Source organism: Nicotiana sylvestris, chromosome 12 (assembly GCF_000393655.2).
Source record: "Nicotiana sylvestris chromosome 12, ASM39365v2, whole genome shotgun sequence".
Taxonomy (NCBI): Eukaryota; Viridiplantae; Streptophyta; class Magnoliopsida; order Solanales; family Solanaceae; genus Nicotiana; species Nicotiana sylvestris.
Window position 1 is genome coordinate 24,548,558 of NC_091068.1, and position 23,602 is coordinate 24,572,159.

At 36.9% G+C, this 23,602-nt stretch overlaps 1 protein-coding gene across 1 annotated transcript; it reads left to right on the forward strand.

Annotated features, from left to right (window-relative positions):
* Positions 1–1,391: 1,391 nt before the first annotated feature.
* LOC104241625 (putative F-box/LRR-repeat protein 23) lies at positions 1,392–6,658 on the forward strand. Its single transcript, XM_070165560.1, has 2 exons — positions 1,392–1,618; positions 5,887–6,658. Exons 1-2 carry the CDS (start codon positions 1,464–1,466, stop codon positions 6,413–6,415), a joined length of 684 nt encoding a protein of 227 aa, XP_070021661.1. The 5' UTR covers positions 1,392–1,463; the 3' UTR covers positions 6,416–6,658.
* The last annotated feature ends 16,944 nt before the right edge of the window (positions 6,659–23,602 follow it).

Consider the following 23,602-nt stretch of genomic DNA (forward strand, 5'->3'; position numbering starts at 1 on the left):
TCATTGATCAAAGAGTTGATAGCAAGGATCGATCTCGGTGTGGATATTCATAGAGTCTTCGCACTATCGAAGAATTTTGAAACGAGACTCTCTTCACCAAGTACGTCTTAGATCCTATCTTTGACATGTAGATAAATTTTAAACACGAAAAGATCTACCTAGGATTGTTATTGTCTTCCGCTATGTATTACGAACATCTATATGCAATCCATCCGTGTGTACCTAAAAATAAAATGCCTGAACCAGTTTCAATTTAGTAAAATGTTTCAGAAGGAAAAAAAAAAAGATTTAGGTGTTCTTTTTCTAGCATTGGCTCAGTTTCTTTTCTTCCATTTTCGTTAAGCGGAAAACATTTTTTGGTGATTTTTAGACATTGACAAACGATTTCAATTTTCATTTTTTCATCTGTATGTTTCAAGGGACTCGAACCAATAACAACATAATTCAAATGGCATATCTAATTGTATTATGAATTATGTCAAACGTGAATATGTCTAATTAACACTATGTATGTGTTTAACGACCCAAAACCAGTATTTTAAAAAGCTTTTTTGGAACTTGCCTTGGGGCGAGGCACTATCAAAAGGCTTGAGGCTCAGGTGTGAGCTTAGTTATGTGAGACTTACGTTCGACTGCGTACTCGAAACATGCTTAATGCTCAACGCGTGGAGCTCGCCTAACAGTTTCTAACATAAAATCATGCATCAAACTCCCGAATTAGCGTTGTTGACACTCATTTTTTTTTAACAAATGAATAATTAAAGTTTTATTTATCTAAAAAAATATAATGATTAAGAGTAACTCAAAATAATGAGTTATGGTATTGCATTTTACTAATTAAGAACTTCGCAGATCCATTTATATTTTATGAACTTAAACTACATTTTAGAATAAGATATAGCATAATTTAATAAAGGACCTACTTTAAAAATGAAATATCATTTAAATAGTTTGTAGAAGGAGAATCGAAAATGTGAAGTGCAAAATAGATACATAAAATAGGAGCAAAAGAATATTTTTTATTCAAAGTTAGAAGAGGAATTTAATTTTTTAAGTAAAGTTTAAGGGGAAAATTATTTTCACCCCAAAAAAATTACATAGAGGGAAAATTGAAAAACTCAAGGGCAAAATAGACATTTCTTATGATAGAGGGAGAATATTTCTTTTCTTTAAAGTTGAAAGAAGAGTTTGATTTTTTAAAGGGAGAAAATTAGTTTTACCCTTTTAGAAAATATAATAAATTCTGGAAAATGCAGCTTAAAATATAATGTTGAGCAAATACAAAAGAAGGCGGCAAAAGAAATTGGAAATGAAATATTTAAATGCATCTTACACTACAAGGACCCAACACACAGCCTATATATAGCTTCCTCTCATTTCTATTTCCTCACTTTCCCAATTCATCCAATCCTTGAAAACAACAATGAATCGAAAGGGAAAAAGGCAAAAACCAGAAGGCGTCAATGGTGAAAAAGCCGCCATGGTTGGAACCATCTGATATGGATTACGATTTAGGGGAAATGTGCCGACATGCCGTCGATCGCAGCCAAGGCGAATTAGTTGATATCAATTTGGAGTACTTTGCCACTGATAAGTTGCTTTCCTATGTAGCAGAAAGGTAATTTCTGTCTTTCCTTAGTTTAGGCTTCCAGTGTAGGCGCATTGTTTGTTTGTTTGTTGTTCCCTTTTTTTTTTTTTGGTTAACCTTTTTAGAAATGTTTATTTTTGTTCTTGCATTTGGAAGAGTTTAGCGGTGGTTGCCTTCAGAGGCGGAGATAGGATTTGAAGTTTTTGGGGGTTTGAATTGGTCGTTGAACCCATAGCTCGTCTTAGTTACTGGTTCGCAATTAAATATTTATACAAATTTTATGAATTTTCTAATACAAATACATGTTTTAAGCAAAAGCTACTGGGTTCATCCATACCCGTAGCTAATGCTTTCTACATGTTTGACTGAACACAATGTTAAAATGGTAAAAAATAACCACCTGCCAGAGGTTTTAAGACAAATAGCCATATGTTTTAGTTCTCGACGCTTCCTTTTGGTGTGTGAGTTTTGCTCAAGCGTAGAACCATTAAATAACCCAGTAATAGTTCACACTCATGATCAATAGTTGATGTATAGTTGACATAATCCAATGTATGTCCCATGAACTTTTAATTTCCTATACATCAGAAAGAAGTTTATGTTCTTTTCTTTGAATGTGATTGTTCCTCCACAAATAACTATATAAGTGTGGATTAGGCATTTCTGCTAGCTTTTGACGTCCAGGCACTACTAGAAAATAGTTTTTTTCCTACTACCAATATAGTCGGAAAGTATCTATTCCGACTACATTCCAATTGTTTTTAAGTAGTCGAAAAATGGTATTTTGCCAAAGATCCGAAAAGGTAGGTATTTTCCGACTGAAGTAATCGGAACATTAATTAAATAATTATTTATATTAAAAAATAATTAATAATTATTTATTAAATATTTCGATTGTTGTTGTTGGAACATAAAAGTGAAAATAATTAAAAAAAAAATCGATGATAGCAGTCAGAAATTGCGATTTGCTAGAAATTTTCAATAAACTTTCCGACCACTATAGTCGGAAAAATCATTATTTTTGGGTAGAATGTTCCATTTTTCAGATTACAGTAGTCGAAAAATTGGGTATATTTTTGGTAGAATTTTGTCAATTTATTAGCTACACCATCTGCCAAATAACCAATACAATAAACAAACTAATAATCCAACCAATTCAATCAAATCATTTCCGACCAACCAACCCAACCAATCAAACCGAAGAAAATTCTAATTACTAAAGCATTCAATAAACAAACACTCAAACCCCATTAAATAATATTAAACTAAAGCATTAATCAAAGTCTAAATACTCAAAACTATTCAAATCAAGTCTAAGTCGCTAATATACATCAACACTAATATAATAAAGTCTAAACATACCACAACGCCCAAACCTACCATAACGTCTAAACATCTAGGAATAATAAACAATCATAACACACTACTCCCTCATCAGATTCTGTCTCTTCATCGTCATAAGATTGGGGCATGTGCTTTTTCATGAACTTATCCACTTAAACAAAGTGAGCTTTGGCTGTTTCACACCGTTTTGACAACAATTCAATCTGCTTTGGCTTCGCTTTCATTTCTTTCTGATTTGTGCAATAAAAGCATCCGACAACACTAACGATGGACGACAAGAGGATGATTGTACTCTAAGCCTGTAAACTCTACCTTTCGATACACCACCTGCCGCATATATCCATGATGGTTGGATTAGGGTATCATCCTCAGAAGCAGGCTGCGTCTGACGACATTCTTCCAAGCTTCTATGAAATCCATCTTGAAACAAAAATAATAAGATTATATAAATAAATTACTATCAAAGCAAAATAGGAAGTCTTAAAGTTATGATTTTACATTTGTTTACTCTGCACGTGGCTCGACCCATCCTTCTCTTGAATCATCCTTCTTTTTCAGTATGAGACACTGACCCCCCTTTTAATTTTTCCTACAAAATTAATAGGATATAGAATTTAGATAAAAGTTCAATTCTGTTTAAATAAAATCAAAGAAAATAAAGGTGAAAATTACCAATCTCCATCGATGTACAACAAAGTTTATAGATCCCCTGGTGTGCAACGAGCCATTTTTTTCAGATACTCGGGCTGCCTTTGCTCGTTCACTCTTCATAAATTCAGCACCATCCTAATTTCTAAAAATTTTAGCAACACATCTTCTCTTGTCCAATCAGACTTCTTTTCTCGAGCTTCATAGAATGAATCTGAAATCCTTTTTTTGCTTTCTTCTCATAAACGTCTTTTATTTCATTGTCATAACATTGCTGCCCCACACACTGCCTCTGCAAATTAAATTAAATAAAGTAGAGTGAAATTGAGTACTTGATAAATAATTTAAAAATAAAGTTTATATGTAACCGAAACTGATTCCACATTGCATCTCTGGTATAATATGGAATTTCTTTTCATCTACCCCAATCATCATTGTAAAGTGGCTTAAGAGACTCTATAACCATGTGCTTGGGGTAGATGGAAAGAAATTTTATATCATATCAGAGATGCAATGTGGAATCAGTTTAGGGTACATGTAAACTGTATTTTTAATTTATTTATCAAATACCCAATTTCAATCTACTTTATTTAATTATTTTGCATACGAAGTGTGTGACAACAATGTTATGACAATGAAATAAAAGATGTTTTCGAGAAGAAAGCAAAAAATAGAATTTCAGATTTATTGTATAAAGCTCGAGAAAAGAAGAAGCCTGATTAGATAAAAGAAGCTATGTGGCTAAATTTTTTAGAAATATGGGATGGTGTTGAATTTAAGAAGAAGAGTGAACGAGCAAAGGCAGCCCGAGCCTCTCAAAAGGGTGGCTCGTTGCACACTGGGGGATCTGCACATCGATGAAGATTGGTAAATTTCACCTTTATTTTATTTGGTTTTATTTAAACACAACTAAACTTTGCCGGATGCTTCTACTGCACAAAACCAGGAAGAAATGGAAGCGATACGAAAGCAGATTGAATTGATATCGAAACGGATTGAAATAGCCGAAGCTTACTTTGCCAAAGTGGATAAATTCATGAAAAAGCACATGCCCCAATCTTGTGATGATGAAGAGACAAAATCTGATGAAAAGTAGTGTGTTATGGTTGTTTGTTATTCCTAGATGTTTAGACTTTATGGTAGGTTTGGACGTTGTGGTATGTTTAAACTTTATTATATTCGTGTCGATATCTATTAGCTACTTAGACTTGATTTGAATGGTTTTGAGTATTTAGACTTTGATTAATGCTTTAGTTTGATATTATTTAATGAGGTTTGAGTGTTTGTTTGTTGAATGTTTTAGTAATTTGAATTTTCTTCGGTTTGATTGGTTGGAAATGATTTGTTGGATTATTGTATTGGTTATTTGGCAGGTGGTATAGTTAATAAATTGGCAGAATTTTACCTAAAAAATACCCAATTTTTCGACTATTGTAATCGGAAAAATAGTACATTCTACCGAGAAATAATGATTTTCCCGACTACAATGGTCAAAAAGTTGTTTATTGAAACTTTCCAGCATATTACAAATTCAGACTAATGTAGTCAGAAAAATAAATAAAATTATTTTCACACCTCTGTTTCGACTGCGACAGTCGAAATATTTAATAAATAAATTTTTTTATATATAACATTCAGACTACGGTGGTCAAAAATAATTTAAAATAAATGATTATTTAATTAATGTTCTGACTACTTCAGTCGGAAAATACCTACCTTCTCGGATCTTTGGCAAAATAAATTTTCCGGCTACTTAAAAACAATCAAAATAGATACTTTCTGACTATTTTGGTAGTAAAAAAAAAAAGCTATTTTCTAGTAGTGAGAGTCCAAGCACTGCCACAAGCTGTCATTATGGGAAGTACTTGAGCGAAAATGAAAAAAGACAGTAGTTACTATATGAGATAGGATACAGCCTCTAACTCATCCCAAAAACAAAGAATTATAATTCTCATAAAGTTCCTATCTTCCCAGATTACAACAAGAAGAGAGGTAAGACATGTTAGGCCCCTTTCTGAATTCATTACCGTGGTATTTCCTTACTCTTTTTGTTTGTGTTGCCCCTAAAACTCCATTCCTCCTCTTACTTCGCCAACAGAAATGATACACAGAAAACTGCTCTTTCGCTAAATCTTTCTGATGTTGTTTACTTTTTTTTTCTTCTTTTTGTTAAAGTAAAGGAGTATATTGTTTTATCCTACTATTATACCTTGCACTAGTCTTCTGTACTAGGCCTGACTGTGTTTAGTGATACCGCTTCATTCACTGGACACATCCATTGATTCATTTATACTTTTGTTTACCAGATCAGGAAAACTGAAAAGACTTAGTATTGCTTGTTGCTATGGTATGTTATGTGACGGGTCGGTTGAAGCAGTTCAAAAGCTCCCATTGTTAGAGGAGCTTAGTCTGACGCACACTGATATCACCACAGAGGGAATTGAAGCTCTTGGACGCTCTTGCCCACGGTTGACGTCCTTTAAATTGAATAACTCATGTTATATGGGATCAGGTGATGACTTTGGTGAAGGAGATTTTAGAAACGAAGAGGCTCTAGCTATTGCTAAGAACTTGCCTGCCTTACAGAACCTTCAGCTCATTGGGAATACTATGACAAATGAAGGCCTCCTAGCTATTCTTGATGGCTGTCCTCATCCTGTATCACTTGACCTGCGGCTGTGCAAAAATGTTAGCCTCAATGAAGTCTTGAGTAGTAGAATTTCTGGACAAATTAAAGATGTGAAGCACCCTGGTAACTCTCTGAAAGGTTTTGAATTTTCATTTGATACTTGTGGGGATGAAGATGAGATGTCGGATGACATGTCAGATTATTAATTTGATTTTTGAAAAGATCTACTGACTACTAGAAGTCGTGTTTCTAGCATTAGCCCCATTTTTGAAGTTGCGGGCTTTTTTTGGTCATTGGATTATGAACACCAGTACTTCTTTCACATATTCGGAAGAGGAAACCAAGTTCTTAACCTGGTGGCTAAATATGGCATTGATAACATAGGGAATATTTTGTATTGCGCATATCGCCATTGGGACTAAGTTCCTAAGGAAATCAGTATGTAATGATTAAGTAGTGTTTTTATATAAATGTATTTGGTTGAATACATAGGCGGCCTCTCAAACATGACCAACTATTCCATTTAAACACTTGACTAAGGATTATACCTATCAACACTTGAACTAGAGGCAAACTGTGCCTATTAGATTCCTAAGGGGTAGTTTGGTACGAGGGATAAGATTTGAGATTAAATTTTTTTCGTGTTTGGTATAAGTTAAATTTCAGACTTAATCCAGAATATTCCATCTTATCCTATTAAACTTGGAATTATTTTATCCTACATCCCATGTGGAAAATTTAGTCCAGGAATTACAATCCAAGGATTATAATCCCACGACAATTTAGACTACGTACCAGACCCCTAAATGACAATCTCCTGTAAAGATGTGGTGCATGACTTTCAAACACACGACATGGCAAAAAAGATGAATTAATGAATGACACGTGGAGAATATATCAAAAAAATTTCTTGTCAACCAACTTTTTCCTCTCCCATTGCAAGTCATCTTATCAGTACCGTGATTTGAGTTCCCAAAATTATAACCAAGTCATCTCAAATTTTTTTCCTGATATCAAACCTGAGTTCTTAAGAAAATTGAGTTATCAAAAGTTCTCAAGATCAACTCTCAATGTGTTTGCCTATTATTCAATTTTTCACTGCTATATTCGTTTGATAATTTTGCTCTTGAAACTTCATCCACCTTTTAACAAATTTTATTAAAAGTTATTAAAGAAGTAGAGTTTACTACTTGACTTAAACAGATTGGTCGATTCTCACTTCTAAAACTCCAAAATGGCCTCTAGCAGGAGGGAACAACTTAGCTCCGGCCCTTTTGATTTAGAAATTTTTACCTCCTATAGCAAAAGTTAACACCTCATTTATTTTAAACAAATATCATTTTAAAAAATTATATTCTATAGCTACCTTATCATTTTAAAAAATTATATTCTATAGCTACCTTTTAATGTTTATGGCAAAATATCTATTTTTGGTTACCTCCTACCCTTAAGCCACTATATATGCTATTTTTTATTCTTCTCTCTTCTTTTTCAGATTTTTCTCTCACATAATTACCGTATTTGATGTAAACTTCTCACTCCACGTTCTATCTCTCTCTAATTTGATACACGACATTCTCTTCCCCCATTCTCAGAAAACACGATGCTGAAACTCAAAATTTCTCTCACCCACATCGCCTAGTTCTTCCCCATTCTTAGTCTCCATCCTAATTTCATACACGCCATCTACATTGTCTCTCTCAATTTTCATTATTTTTTACTATAAATAGTTGTGGTAAGTATTTAATTTGTTAGAATTTCGCTATATTTGTTTATTCTGTTTATCTCTACTAACCATTGTTATTGTATTTAACAGAAAACTTGAGATTTTCTCCCCAATGTCTGATTCAACATCCCACAAGAGGTTACTAGAGGTATACCCACCAAAGTACTTAATTTCGATGGGCCCTCTTTCTCTTTGCAAACCACTCAAGCGGAATTGGAATTGCAGGTTCAGTAGCAAAAACGGTTGCGGAGAAGAGAACAAAATTACACAATGACACTTTGAAACAAGCCCAAGTTGAGAAATCTTCGAAAGAATCAACACTTCCCGTTGCGGAAAAGAGAAAAAAAAAAAAACCTATGGCTGAAGCTTCATGTGTCAAGGGAAAGGAGGTCGATGCAAGTAATAGCTCGGATACACGGGACGAAAAGGTAATTTGATGGATCAATATGTATTTAAGTCCTCATACATTGATTATTACCTTCTTCAATGGGTTTTTATTATTGTATACTATTGTATATATATGTGCGCAATAGTTGATACATAGCTTCCTCTTCTTATTTGTTGATTTGATTTATATATATGTTGATGTATTCATAAGTATACAAAATTTAATTCACTATATTTATACTTAATACAATGACCTTTGCATATCGTATTTAGATGTATTCAAAAGTATTCAAAAATTCCATCACTGATTTTGTACTTATTACAATTAATTTTGCATGTGTGTATATAGATGTATTTATATGTATACAAATTTTGGCTTCACTGATTTGTATGCTTATTTAGTCTAGTGTCTTTTGCATAATGTATTTATATGTGTTTAGATGTATTCAAAAGTACACTTACTGTATTTTGTACTTACTACACTGACCTTTCCATATTGTATGTAGTTGTATTAATAAGGATTTTCAAAGGTGCCTTCACTGTTTTGTACTCATTGCAATGACTTTATTGTTTTATATGGATGTACCATATATATACAACTATTTTTATCACTGATTTCTTACTCCAGTATATTTTGTATATTTTATTTAGTTGTATTTATATGTATTCAAAACAATTATACTATGAAATATGTATTACCGTTGACATCTAATTTTTTTTTTTGTAATTCTTGTTGTATGCAGGAAATTAAACTATTTGTGAAACAACAGCCTTTTTTTTCACCGCATATCAGTTCATATACTAACACAGACATAGTCTCCGACCTCAAAGAAAAACTTATTCTAGAGCAGTACAAACTATTGGGTACTACTTGTTTTGGAAGTTTCCTTGAAATTAAGCATTGTAAAGTCTAACATCAATTGTTTAGGGGCTTCATGGTTCTGCAGTTAGAAGGAAGTCATGACGATGTATTTTCAATATACGTCAATAGTACAACATTATCCTTCTCAATCAGGGAGTTTGCGCTTGTCACTGGTCTCAATTGTGTTGGTGACCCTGATGATTTTCAGTTCAATAAAAAGGTGCATAACCGGATTGTTGAGACATACTTTGGCGGTGCAAATCTTGTCAAAAAGAAAGATTTGTTGACATGCTTTGATGAGAAGAATTAGGGTCATGACAACGATGGGGATGCCATCAGGATAGTTGTGTTGTATTTAATACACATTTTCATATTTTCATCCGAGAAGAACAACACAACCATCCCAAGACTACACTTTGACTTGGTCGAGAGTAAGAGATATTCTGATTATCCATGGGGTATAAAAACATTTCAATACCTTATAAAATCTATTAGCAAGAAGATATATTCTAAAAAGAAGTATTATAGGATAGCTGGGATGCCTCTCGCCATGCAAGTTTGGTTTTACGAGTGCTGTTCAAAGGTTGACCCCAAAATTGCACTGCGAGTTGATAACCGGATACCCAGAATACTCAATTGGAGATCCACTATCAATCAGCCAACTTATGTTTATCTGATGAACGACATGTTCAATGACTAGAGAAACATGGTAATTTACTATTTGTTAAGTAGCTTTTTTTAGAATATATTTCTGTTAGTCGATACAGTTGCATACAACCTACATTTGCATACAACCTACATTTTATTTCCCTGTTTTCCAAATTAATATGAATACATTTGTATACTAAAAATAGTATACACATACATGCTTCATGTAATGAGCATAACTTTGTAACCATACAACAAAGGTAGCTCACTTTGAGTGTATTTCGATTTTCAGATTGTTTACAATGACATCCAACCAAGCGATATAGAGCTAGCTGTTATTTAGATTCCTCTAGTACACGTTGATGTAGAGAACAATCCTACTCCTACTCATTCAGATAAGTATGCAGAGGATTTGGATGACTTTACTCCTACACTGCATCTTCAATCTAAGAAGAAACATGATGCAAGTGTGTCCATCTTCATCACCACCCCACAAAAAGCGCAAAGAACAGATTATAGATCCCTCAAATGCAAAGACTCAATCAAAGATTCCTCCTGTTGGCGTATCGGAAATCAATCAAAATGTATTACATGATAAGAAGCCAGCAGATTCTAAAACAGATGAAGTATCTTCTATATACCAGAGAAAGAAAACCACAGGGAGACGTGATGATGGTATTTAAATGTCATCATATGGCAACTTGCAAGATAATCTTAAAGGCCAAACACAGAGTGATATAGCTATCGGCGAGAATGTAGAGGTTAACATTTTTAACATCTTTAGTATACTTTTATATAATTATAGTCGGAATATATGTTGTAATTTCGTTTGTGCTCTTATTCAGATTATGTCACGCCCCAAAATCGAAGGGTGCGACCGACGCTCGACCGGGTAGCCCCAGCCAAGCGGACCTGGGTACCTTTCCTATTCCACTTATTATCCCGCATTTCCATTTTCCATTTAACCAAGTGAAGTAGCTATTTATAGATTTAAACATATTCTTACGAGATTTACATAACATACATACTTACTTCGCGTGGTTTACAAGTTATACTGCATAAAATACATAAGTACATAACCCACATTTCCTGTCTACGGAGCCTCTAGGGGTACAAAAGAGTATTACAATACTTGCCGGTAACAAGGCTCCGGCTATACCTTACACAAATACCAAAATAAGACTCCGGGAAGAAAAGCGGCATGAGCCACGCAGGGCCCCGAGAGGAAAGGGGCTCACCAATACAGCTGACGGGAAGTGGAGGAGGTGCTACTGCCGATGGACTGGAGTACTTGCTATAGAATCACCTACAATCATAACACGAATGTAGCACCCCCGACAAAAGGGGACGTCAGTATATTTAAATTGTACTAGTATGTACGAACCAACTTGCCCTGAGTAAACTCAACCATACACAAAACACAAGTAACAAGTAGTAATGGAATCACCAATCAAATACACCTGAAAGAAAACAATCAAGCCAAACAAGTTACAAACTCTCCATTTCCCCTTCAACATTTTCATATCAATGATTTCACAATTTTCTCATATTTTCATTTCAATAGTGATTTCGATCACTTTCCATCCTTATTACCTCGGCCACCCTTATTACCTCGGCCACCCTTATCACCACAACCCACACCTTATTACTTCGTGTTGCGGCGCGCAACCCGATCCCACCGTACAATCACAATTCACAAACAACACAACAACAACAACAGTTCACAAAGAACAACAATAACAATTTCTCAAAGAACAATAATAATAATTTCTCAAAGAATTTCCACAACCATCAATACTATTTCCATCATGTTCAACAACTCATATGCAATTTATATCACCGTGATAATTGCCAATACAAGCCATATATGTTATTACCACAATTGTTCCAATTTCATCATTCACGATTTCCTTCTATCATTTTTTACTCAACTCTTACCACATAACACATTCACAACCACACATTTGGTTTATTGCCAATTACGGACACCATTATATCAGGAGATTTAACCACGAACAATCAAATCATACCAAACACAGTAATTCCACAAGTAATTCACGTAGATATTACATACCAGATATTCGTGCACCAAACAAAGTGACTTTACAAAGGCCAAAGTTAGCCATACATACCTCGTTTTATCTTTCCTTAAGTTACTACGACGTTTCGAAAATTCTAGCAATCCCAATCTACTTGAAACATAACAAAAGTAACACAAATTAGGAAGGTATTCATGGTCTCAGCTCATTTGAGCATTTTATCAAACACTAGTTGAGCATCTTGATTTTAAATTCCTTTTACAAGATTTTCTTCTTTCCCCAACCCAATCTTTACTTATTTATATTCATCAATCTTCCCACAAACCTAATTTGTACATGCATGTATACATAATACTATTACCCCAAGAATCATACCCCAATAACCCACCTCACAATCTCTACAATACCAACACAACCTAGGTTAGGCACCTATGACTTCCAATCCCCATCCCATGAGTTCTAATGTATATATCATACATAATTAATCACCATATAGTAGTTAGAGGTGATAGACATACCTCTTGTAGCAAGAATCTTGAGAATCCTCACTTGTGGTGTTCTTGACAAATTCAAGGATTTTAATGGAAATCTATGAATTTTTAAGATCAATCCATGTTAATATAAGTGTTTAGGAGTAGTAATCAACTCAAAATACTCCAAAAACTTACCTTGGATCAAAGGAATGAAGGTATGGGACGGATTTCCCCTTGTTAGAGCAAGCCCTTGCTCAAAAATGACTTACGGACTCTTCTTACCCGGTCTTGGGGGTATTTAGAGACCTGGTACTAGCGCGCCCGCGCTAAGGTCGCGCTAACGAGGCAGAATACTTCGCCATATGCGCGGCCGCGCTAAGGCCGCGCTAATGACACATGCCCAGTAAAATGGTCATAACTTTTTGTATACACATCCAAATAACAAACGGTTTATTGAGTTGGAAACTAGACTCAAAGGGATTTAATTTGATAGGTTGTGCACCACACAAATCCTTATATAACTGGAGATATGATCGTCCAAAGTAAGGTCTTGTGCGCACTCATTTACAACTTTCGTCTATTATGAAATTTTCCAACTTGGCTTAGACTTAGGCCTCTCCTTAGACCCCAATCCACCTCTAATATGAATTATATGCTTATTAACATATCCAATTGATATCCATTATATCATGAATCCTCATTTGCACACAAAATGAAATAATTAGCCTACCTTGGTACGACGAAATCTCAAATTACTTGGAAAAATTTTCGGGGGCCTTACATTCTCCCCCTTCGGATCATTCGTCCTCGAATGAGGGTCAAGGTTCATTCATTAGTCATCCTTATGTAACATCTGCTCTTTTTTTTTTTACATTATGAAATATATCATCAGCCCCAAATTTTGGCTAACTCCTTAAATTTCCGAAAATTTCACAGAGTTTCCTTTGTAACTAGGACTATCCACCTGTCAGAGGGCCCCAGATACATATCCTAACAGTATATTCATGTTCCATAGACATAACATAACTTGTTCAACACCAACCATGGCACATAGGCAACATACATAGTCAAAATGGAATAGTTTAACATAGATCAAATCAAAAGCTAAGAGTTTACAGGAACCAAATGCATGAAAGCTATTACATATCTATTCAAACAAATGTGGGTACTTCTTTCTCATTTCTTCCTCAGTTTCCCAAGTGGCTTCCTCAACCTGCTGGTTCCACCATAACACTTTTACAGAGGCAATTTCCTTAGTTCTCAATTTCCGGACTTGCCTATCAAGAATGGCAACTGGAATTTCTTCATTAGATAGTTCTTCATTAACCTCAATAGCTTCAATAGGCACAATAACGGACGGATCTCCTACTACCTTCTTCAACATAGACACATGGAAGACTGGATGTACCAACGACATCTCGGGTGGCAGTTCGAGCTTGTATGCCACTTGACCGATCCTCTGAATGATTCTTTATGGTCCGACATACCTCGGACTTAATTTCCCTTTATTCCCAAATCACATGATTCCCTTCATGGGGGAAACCTTCAAAAATACCCAATCATCTTCTTTGAACTCCAAATCTCTACGACGAATGTCCGAATAAGACTTTTGGCGACTTTGAGCAGTTTTCAACCTCTCCTTAATAATTTTGACTTTCTCCATGGCTTGATGCACGAGGTCCGGCCCTATCAATTCTGCTTCTCCAACCTCGAACCACCCAATGGGAGACCTACATCTCATACCATACAGTACCTCGAATGGTGCCATCTGGATACTAGCATGGAAGCTGTTGTTGTAAGCAAATTCTATGAGTGGCAAATGGTCATCCCAACTACCTTTGAAATCAAGAGTACAAGCTCGCAACATGTCCTCAAGCGTCTGAATAGTCCGCTCTACTTGCCCGTCAGTTTGAGGATGGAAAGCTGTACTGAGATTTACCTGCGTGCCCAAGCCCTGCTGAAATTTCTTCCAAAAGTTGGCCGTGAACTGGGTCCCTCGATCTGAAATGATTGAGACTGGAGTGCCATGCAACCTGACTATTTCTTTGATATACAACTGGGCATACTGTTCCGCTGTGTCGGAAGATTTAACTGGCAAGAAGTGCGCTGATTTTGTGAGTCGGTCAACGATCACCCAAATTGAGTCGAACCCGCGCGGAGTGCGCGACAGCCCTACTACAAAATCCATATTGATCATCTCCCATTTCCACATTGGAATTTCTATGCTTTGAGTCAATCCGCCAAGTCTTTGCTGTTCGACTTTCACTTGCTAACAGCTCGGACATCTAGTCACAAAGTTCGCCACACCCTTCTTTATACCGTTCCACCAATAAATTTGCTTGAGATCATGATACATTTTCGTAGAACCTGGGTGCACAAAATACCTGGAATTATGAGCCTCCGCCATTACCCTCTCCCAAAGATTATCCACATCTGGAACACATAGCCTACCTTGACATTGTAATATACCATCCCAACCACCGAGTGAAAATGCCAAAGTCTTGTTATTCAAAACTGCCTCTTTCATCTGTGCCAATGCTGGATCAATGAACTACTTTTCCTTGACTTCTGCTACAAGTGACGATTCTGCTCCATTACGCACCATAACCTTCCCCTCATCTGAGGCCGAAATACAAACCCCCAGACTGGCTAATTGATAAACCTCCCGAGCCAAAGGCCTCTGATTCGCTCCCAAATGAGCCAAACTACCCATGGACTTCCGACTGAGAGCGTCGGCCACCACATTCGCTTTCCCTGGATGGTATGAAATGTCCATATCATAATCCTTGATCAATTCTAACCACCGCCGCTGCCTTAAATTCAGCTCCTTCTGTTTGAACAAATATTGGAGATTCTTGTGGTCTGAGAATACATCCACATGGACCCCATAAAGGTAATGCCGCCATATTTTCAAGGCGAATACAACTGCCGCAAGCTCCAAATCATGCGTTGGATAATTCTTCTCATGATTCTTGAGTTGCCTTGAAGCATACGCTATAACCTTCCCATGTTGCATCAACACACACCCCAAACCGACCCTGGAGGCATCGCAATAAACCACAAATCCTTCTGTGCCCTCCGGTAAGGTCAATATCGGCGCCGAGGTCAATCTCGACTTCAATTCCTGAAAACTTTTCTCACAAACGTCAGACCATTGGAACTTAACTGCTTTCTGCGTCAACTTAGTCAACGGGGAGGCGAGGGTAGAGAATCCCTCCACAAACCTCGGATAATACCCCACTAAACCCAAGAAGCTACGGATCTCCATCGGGGTCATGGGTCTAGGCCAATCTTTCACTGTTGCAATCTTCTGGGGATCCACCTGAATCCCTTCACTAGAAACAACATGACCCAGAAAGGTAACAGACTCCATCCAAAATTCACATTTTGAAAATTTAGCATACAACTGGTGCTGATGAAGAGTCTGTAGAACTGCCTTGAGGTGATCGGCATGATCCTCCCTGCTCCGCAAGTAAACAAGGATGTCATCAATGAAAACAATCACAAAGGAGTCTAGAAACGTCTTGAAGACCCGATTCATAAGATCCATGAAAGCTGTCGGGGCGTTGGTTAGCCCAAAAGACATGACCAAGAATTCAAAGTGACCATAGAGAGTTCTGAAAGCGGTCTTAGGAATATCCTGCTCTCTGATCTTTAATTGGTGATACCCAGACCGTAGGTCAATTTTGGAGAAGAACATTGCACCTTGCAATTGGTCGAACAAATCATCTATCCGAGGCAAAGGATATTTATTCTTGATGGTGACCTTGTTAAGCTGCCGATAATCAATATACATCCGGAGCGACCCGAGGCGCAGAGGGAGTTTTTCCAATTAAAGGACAATCGAAACGGGATTTGTTTGTTTAATTCAAAGTCGCCACTTGGGAGATTTATGGTGTCCCAAGTCACCGGTTTAATCCCGAATCGAGGAAAAAAATGACTCTGTATTACAGTCCGTGAACCAAAAATCCGGATAAGGAATTCTGTTAACCCGGGAGAAGATGTTAGGCATTCCCGAGTTCCGTGGTTCTAGCACGGTCGCTCAACTGTCATATTCGGCTTGTTTATCTGATTTTATACAATTATGAGCTCATGTGGAAATTTTAACTCTTAACCGCTTTTGTCATTATTATTATTTTTTTAGAATTGCAACGTCGTAAAAATGCGTTTCGAACCACACCGCAATCAATGCACCCATGGTTGTTGACACGTTTTAACTCCGTTGAGATTTGGATTTGGGTCGCATAAATGCGCACCCGAGTTTAGGAATGTAGTATTATTAAAATCATGCCTAAAGAGTCTAACGCTTTATTACTTTGGAGAAAGCCGTGAAATTTGCTAAACGGTCCATCTCGAAATCTAAGTATTCAATTAAACATTATTGAGGGCCCCGCAATTGGTGCGTTTTATTGGGCGAGGCTCGTCTCATTTTATTTAAAATGATAAACCTATAGTGACTACATTTTTTCTATTAAGTTCGTTTTCTAAAATAAATGAAGAAAAGGTCCTACTTTATTTACATACTTTCGAGTTATTATAGTCAAGTTTCGAAAATGAGTCGTTTAAAGAGTTTACATGGACAACAGATATAATGTTCTATATACAGACAGTAAAAGAAATAAAAGACTACATTAAACTACAACTTCAAACCTTTCTCATTTTTGCATTCATGCTTCGAGTGACTTACAAGATGAACCAGTGTATCAGTTTGCGTACCTGGTATTTGGAAAGCAAGGAAAGAAGATGAAGATCAGTAGAAGCAACAGTAGTGTAAATACACAACAACAACAGCAATCCAGCAGCAATTCGACCCAGATTCAAGGCCCAGAAAACTTTGAAGAAAAACCGAACAACTCAATAGAACAAACCCAAAAGTATGTACCTAAACAGCAACAACTCACGTGTGTATTAAAACCCTAAACTAAACTCGTTTCTCACTTTGTTTTTGTTTTCTCTTTTTAAACTCTATCACACTCTCTTTCGATTTTCAGAATGTATTCCTCTCTAAAAAATGTTCTCCCCCAAAAATCCCCCCCCCTTTATATACAAAGCAAGACCCAATCTTCTTCCACTATGTGCACCCTTTAACTTTTATTATTACCCACACTTTTACTTTAGTAAAAGTAGTCAACGTGGGCCCCCGTGTTCCCTTTTTTTGAAAAGTAGTCAAAATGGGCCCCCATGTTCCCTCTTTTTGAAAAGTAGTCAAAGTGGGCCCCTTGTTCCCTCTTTTTGAAAAGAAGACATCATTATCCACCATTTCCTTTTTGCTTTTATCATTACGTCTTGTCCCCCACCATAATTAAATAATCTGCAATTGGTTAATTCCCGTTTTACCCCCTAAAACTACTGTTACGCCCCAATTCAAAAATCTGTTCAACTTCAAAATTATTTAAGAACCAAAAATAAATTACCAGCTATAACCAATCCTTAATCCAGTTGAATCAACGAATTCAAACTTAAACTATGAACAACAAATCAACAATCGGAATTATTTTGACTGAACGATATTCTTAACCACACATATAGTTGCAGATTCAACAATATTAACAAATTGAACACAACCAACAAGTATATTTGAATTTCTAAATTCAATAACCAATTAATCTTTAAACTAAATCCAACAACATTACAACCAAGATGAATATTCAAATTAAATCAAGCATTTAAAACATAAATTCACATTAAATCACCGGATTAAGAACGAACTTCAACCAAAAGATGAACACGAATTTAATCTAAACTAATCAACAAAGACGGATGATTCGAGCGATTAAACTAAATCTAACAATATTAAAATTAAACGAACAATTCCTTTTTACAAAAATAAATAAAATTAACATGAAACAAACCAAAATAAATAATTAAATTTCAATGTGATTCTAACAACATAAAAATTAAACTAATAATTTCGCATGACCAAACTGAAAAATTAACAAAACAATGAACACGAACAAAACAAAAATCAAACATTTTCCGATTTTAGATTCGAGAATATCAAAAACAAAATACGGACAAAAGTAAAAATTGAACCTACTAACCGGATCGAAACCACGAAGAACTTGATGAAAACAAATCTGCCCGGAGACCATTATCGCACCAAAATAATTCGACGACGAAGACGACCATTAACAGACGACTCATGACTGGAAGATCTCGTCTAGTGAGGACGATATGTGAGAGTGATGTGCGATGAAGAAGACAAAGCAGTATGGCAGCCATGGATGTGGTGAAACAGTAGTAGCTGCTACTGCTGCACATGCTGGGCAGTCCGTCGATGGAGAAGCTGGTGTCGACGAAGATGAGGCAACTGGTGGAGCTGTATGCAGTAGCGACTCACGTCGGGGAACGGGGATGCTGTGAAGCAGTAGCAGCATGCCGGGAAGTCCGTGGTTATCCATGGCTGGACGTAGCCGGAGGCGGCATTAGCGGGCTGCAGCTCGTCCATGTGCGAGGATGGTCGTCGACGATGGATTGGTCGAGCTGCTGGACGTGACAGTGGCGAAGCAACGAGGGGGAGGTGCTGGTTCGCAGGCAGTCGAGGGGGAGGCAACCATGGTCGCCGGAGGTGAAGCTCATTTTGGACTGGTTCGACGGGGTTGGGATGGAGAAATAATGGCGGGTTTGGGTGGTGTATTGGTGGTGCTCGCGACTGGAGCTGGACAGTGGTGGTCATTTGGAATGTCGAGGTCGTTTGGAGCTGGAGTTGGAGAAGTAGAAGAAGAAGAAGACGTAAGAAAGGCAGCCATGGGAGTAAGGTTTGGAAGGAGAAGAAGAAGAAGAAGAGGGGAGGGGCGAATAGTTTAGGTTTTGTTTAGGGTTTTGTTTTTGTTTTTTTTTGTTTTTTTAAAGAATGAAAAATAGAAAGGGTGGGGGTGAGGTTTTGGGTTATGGAGTGGGTCGACCCAGTTTGAAATGGACCGGGTCGTAGGGGAAGGTTGGGTATTTTTTGGGCTTGTGGTTTAAAATTGAAGAAGAGGCCCAATCCGATTTTCGTCTATTTTTTGTTCTCTTTTCTTCTTTTATTTTTTTCTAAAACTAAACTCTTAAAATCCTTAAATTATCATATAGAACTAAATTAATTTATAAAAGCGCAAATTAACTTTCAATAACAATTAACACACAATTAAGTAATAATTAAGCATAAAATTGTACATTTGGACATTAAATGCTAAAAATGCAAAAGATGCCTATTTTTGTAATTTTCGATTTTTATAAAACAAACTTAATTACTAACAATTGTAGAATTAAATCCTACATGCAAAATGCGACATATTTTTGTATTTTTTATTAATTTAACAAATAAACATGCACAGATAGATACAAATAATTATCCAAAAATGTCACAAAAACTCTCAAAATTGCACACCAAGGAAAATCATTTTATTTTGATTTTTTTGGGAGTAATTCTTTCATAGGGCAAAAATCACGTGCTTACAGCTGCCCTCTTTGCCCGAAGACACGAAGGGTTTTCGTGCAAAGATAAAGTGAGTGATTTTTGCCCATCCGAGTACTCCGTGTGAAACATTTTTTTGAAAAAAATTTAACCGAACCTTTGCTTCAAAGGTTTCCTACATATCCCTGGCTAAAGGGGAATCAGGTTAATGTAATTTCGGAAGTTTTGGTAGCTGGGACTACCATGAGACTGCAATGTTACTGCTGTTGCATGCTATTACCACTACTTACCGATCTCCTTGTTACACCGTGCTTAAAAGAAAACAAGAAGCTAGGCTAGACTACGGATCATAAGATCTCATCTATCTTCAACTTGTTCTTGTTGCCTTGCTTTCTTGTCGGCTTGTGTTTCTTCCGGTGCTTTTCTTCCGAGAATTTGGGGATGACACTGGCCTTTTGCTTTTCTGAATACCAGTTTTCATCATTTTGTTCGGTCTACTGAGGATATGGCCTCCTTCATTAAGCTTTTCGGTGGTTCCTCTAGGGATACGTCTTTCTTTATCAGATTTGTTATGCTGGGTATAATTTAATGTTCACAGGCCGCTTCTTTCAAGACGTGTCTTTCTTCCTTTTGACTCATGCGCTTGAACTTGTGCTGGGACCTCTTGTTGCAACCTTCTGCTTCCCGGTGCTGGGGATTTTTATTGTTTCCTGCTGGGGTTTTCCTGTTGTAACCTTCTGCTTTCCGGAGGGGCTACTGATTTCAAGACCTGAAGTATAAGACTGAAAAGTATTCCTCTCGTTATACAGGTGGGCGCCTGAGACATGAAATGTAAAGACTGAAAAGTATTCCTCTCGTTATACAGGTGGGCGCCTGACTTCAACAGCAACTTTGAAAAATAAAACGCCTTTCCTCTCTTCAGGCGGGCTCCTGACTTCAACAACTTTGAAAATAAAATGCCATTCCTTCCTTTAGGTTGGCGAGATTTAAACAACTTTAAAAATAAAACGCCTTTCCTCTCTTCAGGCGGGCTCCTAACTTCAACAACTTTGAAAAATAAACGTCTTTCCTCTCTTTAGGCGGGCTCCTGATTTCAACAACAACTTTTGAAAATAAAATCCTATTTGAGGGCGGATGAACCTGACATATCCTATTTAAGGGCGGATGAACCCGACATATCCTATTTGAGGGCGGATGAACTCGACATATCCTATTTGAGGGCGGATAGACCCGACATATCCTATTTGAGGGCGGATGGACCCGACATATCCTATTTGAGGGCGGATGAACCCGACATATCCTATTTGAGGGCGGATGAACCCAAAATATCCTATTCGAGGGCGGATGAACCCAAAATATCCTATTCGAGGGCGGATGAACCCAAAATATTCAACTTAAATGTAAAGACTGAAATGTATTCCAACTTCAAAACTTGAAATTTAAATTGTCATTCTACAGGTGGGCTCCTGACTTCTTTAACTTAAAATTTAACAACCTCCGTTCTACAGGCGGGCTCCTGACTTCAACAATTTCTTAAATTTTAACACCTCCATTCTCCAGGCGGGCTCCTGACTTCAACAACTTTGAAAAATAAACGTCTTTCCTCTCTTCAGGCGGGTTCCTGACTTCAACAACTTTGAAAAATAAACGCCTTTCCTCTCTTCAGGCGAGCTCCTGACTTCAACAACTTTGAAAAAAAAACGCATTTCCTCTCTTCAGGCGGGCTCCTGATTTCAACAACAACTTTTGAAAATAAAGTGTCATTCTTTCCTTTAGGTTGGCGAGATTTCAACAACTTTTTAAAAATAAAACGCCTTTCCTCTCTTCAGGCGGGTTCTTGACCTCAACAACAACTTTGAAAAATAAAACGCCATTCCTTTCTTTGGGTTGGCGAGATTTAAACAACTTTCAAAATAAAACGCCTTTCCTCTCTTCAGGCGGGCTCCTGACCTCAGAAACAACTTTAAAAACTAAAACGCCATTCCTTTCTTTAGGTTGGCGAGATTTAAACAACTTTAAAAATAAAACGCCTTTCCTCTCTTCAGGCGGGCTCCTGACTTCAACAACTTTGAAACTAAACGCCATTCCTTTCTTTAGGCTGGCGAGATTTCAACAACTTTTAAAAACAAAACGCCTTTCCTCTCTTCAGGCGGGCTCCTGACCTCAACAACAACTTTGGAAAATAAAATGCCATTCCTTTCTTTAGGCTGGCGAGATTTCAACAACTTTTAAAAATAAAACGCCTTTCCTCTCTTCAGGCGGGCTCCTGACCTCAACAACAACTTTGAAAATAAAATCCTATTTGAGGGCGGATGAACCCAAAATATCCTATTCGAGGGTGGATGAACCAAAAATATCCTATTTGAGGGCGGATGAACCCAAAATATTCAACTTAAATGTAAAGACTGAAATGTATTCCAACTTCAAAACTTGAAATTTAAATTGCCATTCTACAGGTGGGCTCCTGACTTCTTTAACTTAAAATTTAACAACCTCCGTTCTACAGGCGGGCTCCTGACTTCAACAATTTCTTAAATTTTAACACCTCCATTCTCCAGGCGGGCTCCTGACTTCAACAACTTTGAAGAATAAACGCCTTTCCTCTCTTCAGGCGGGTTCCTGACTTCAACAACTTTGAAAAATAAACGCCTTTCCTCTCTTCAGGCGAGCTCCTGACTTCAACAACTTTGAAAAATAAACGCATTTCCTCACTTCAGGCGGGCTCCTAATTTCAACAACAACTTTTGAAAATAAAGTGTCATTCCTTCCTTTAGGTTGGCGAGATTTCAACAACTTTTTAAAAATAAAACGTCTTTCCTCTCTTCAGGCGGGTTCTTGACCTCAACAACAACTTTGAAAAATAAAACGCCATTCCTTTCTTTGGGTTGGCCAGATTTAAACAACTTTAAAAATAAAACGCCTTTCCTCTCTTCAGGCGGGCTCCTGACCTCAAAAACAACTTTAAAAACTAAAACGCCATTCCTTTCTTTAGATTGGCGAGATTTAAACAACTTTAAAAATAAAACGCCTTTCCTCTCTTCAGGCGGGCTCCTGACTTCAACAACTTTGAAACTAAAACGCCATTCCTTTCTTTAGGCTGGCTAGATTTCAACAACTTTTAAAAACAAAACGCCTTTCCTCTCTTCAGGCGGGCTCCTGACCTCAACAACAACTTTGCAAAATAAAATGCCATTCCTTTCTTTAGGCTAGCGAGATTTCAACAACTTTTAAAAATAAAACGCCTTTCCTCTCTTCAGGCGGGCTCCTGACCTCAACAACAACTTTGAAAATAAAATCCTATTGAGGGCGGATGAACCCAAAATATCATATTCGAGGGTGGATGAACCCAAAATATCCTATTTGAGGGCGGATGAACCCAAAATATTCAACTTAAATGTAAAGACTGAAATGTATTCCAACTTCAAAACTTGAAATTTAAATTGCCATTCTACAGGTGAGATCCTGACTTCTTTAACTTAAAATTTAACAACCTCCGTTCTACAGGCGGGCTCCTGACTTCAACAATTTCTTAAATTTTAACACCTCCATTCTCCAGGCGGGCTCCTGACTTCAACTCTAATATTTTAAAAATAAATCAAGCTCCTTTCGAGCTTTGGAGAAAGATTCATCGGACTAAGATTTGGTATCTCAGGAGAAAATTTCATCAGACTAGGACTTTTATCCTAGGAGGAAAATGTAAAGATCAAAGGTTTGAGAAACTTACCTTTGTAATTCCTTCTTTTCTTTTATTTTTCCCTTGCGCTGCTTTGTTCCTGTTTCAACTCTCAAGCAAAGAAAATTTTATCAGTTTTTTTTTTTTAAATGGTGGCCGATTTGTGGCCTTGCTGGGGATGGATTTCTT

Bases quoted from the DNA above. Each gene is read 5' to 3' on its own strand.
- LOC104241625 (XM_070165560.1), top strand. From the start codon at position 1,464: ATGGTGAAAAAGCCGCCATGGTTGGAACCATCTGATATGGATTACGAT. The intron at 1,619-5,886 runs GTAATTTCTGTC...TTTGTTTACCAG, and splicing joins CTTTCCTATGTAGCAGAAAG to ATCAGGAAAACTGAAAAGAC.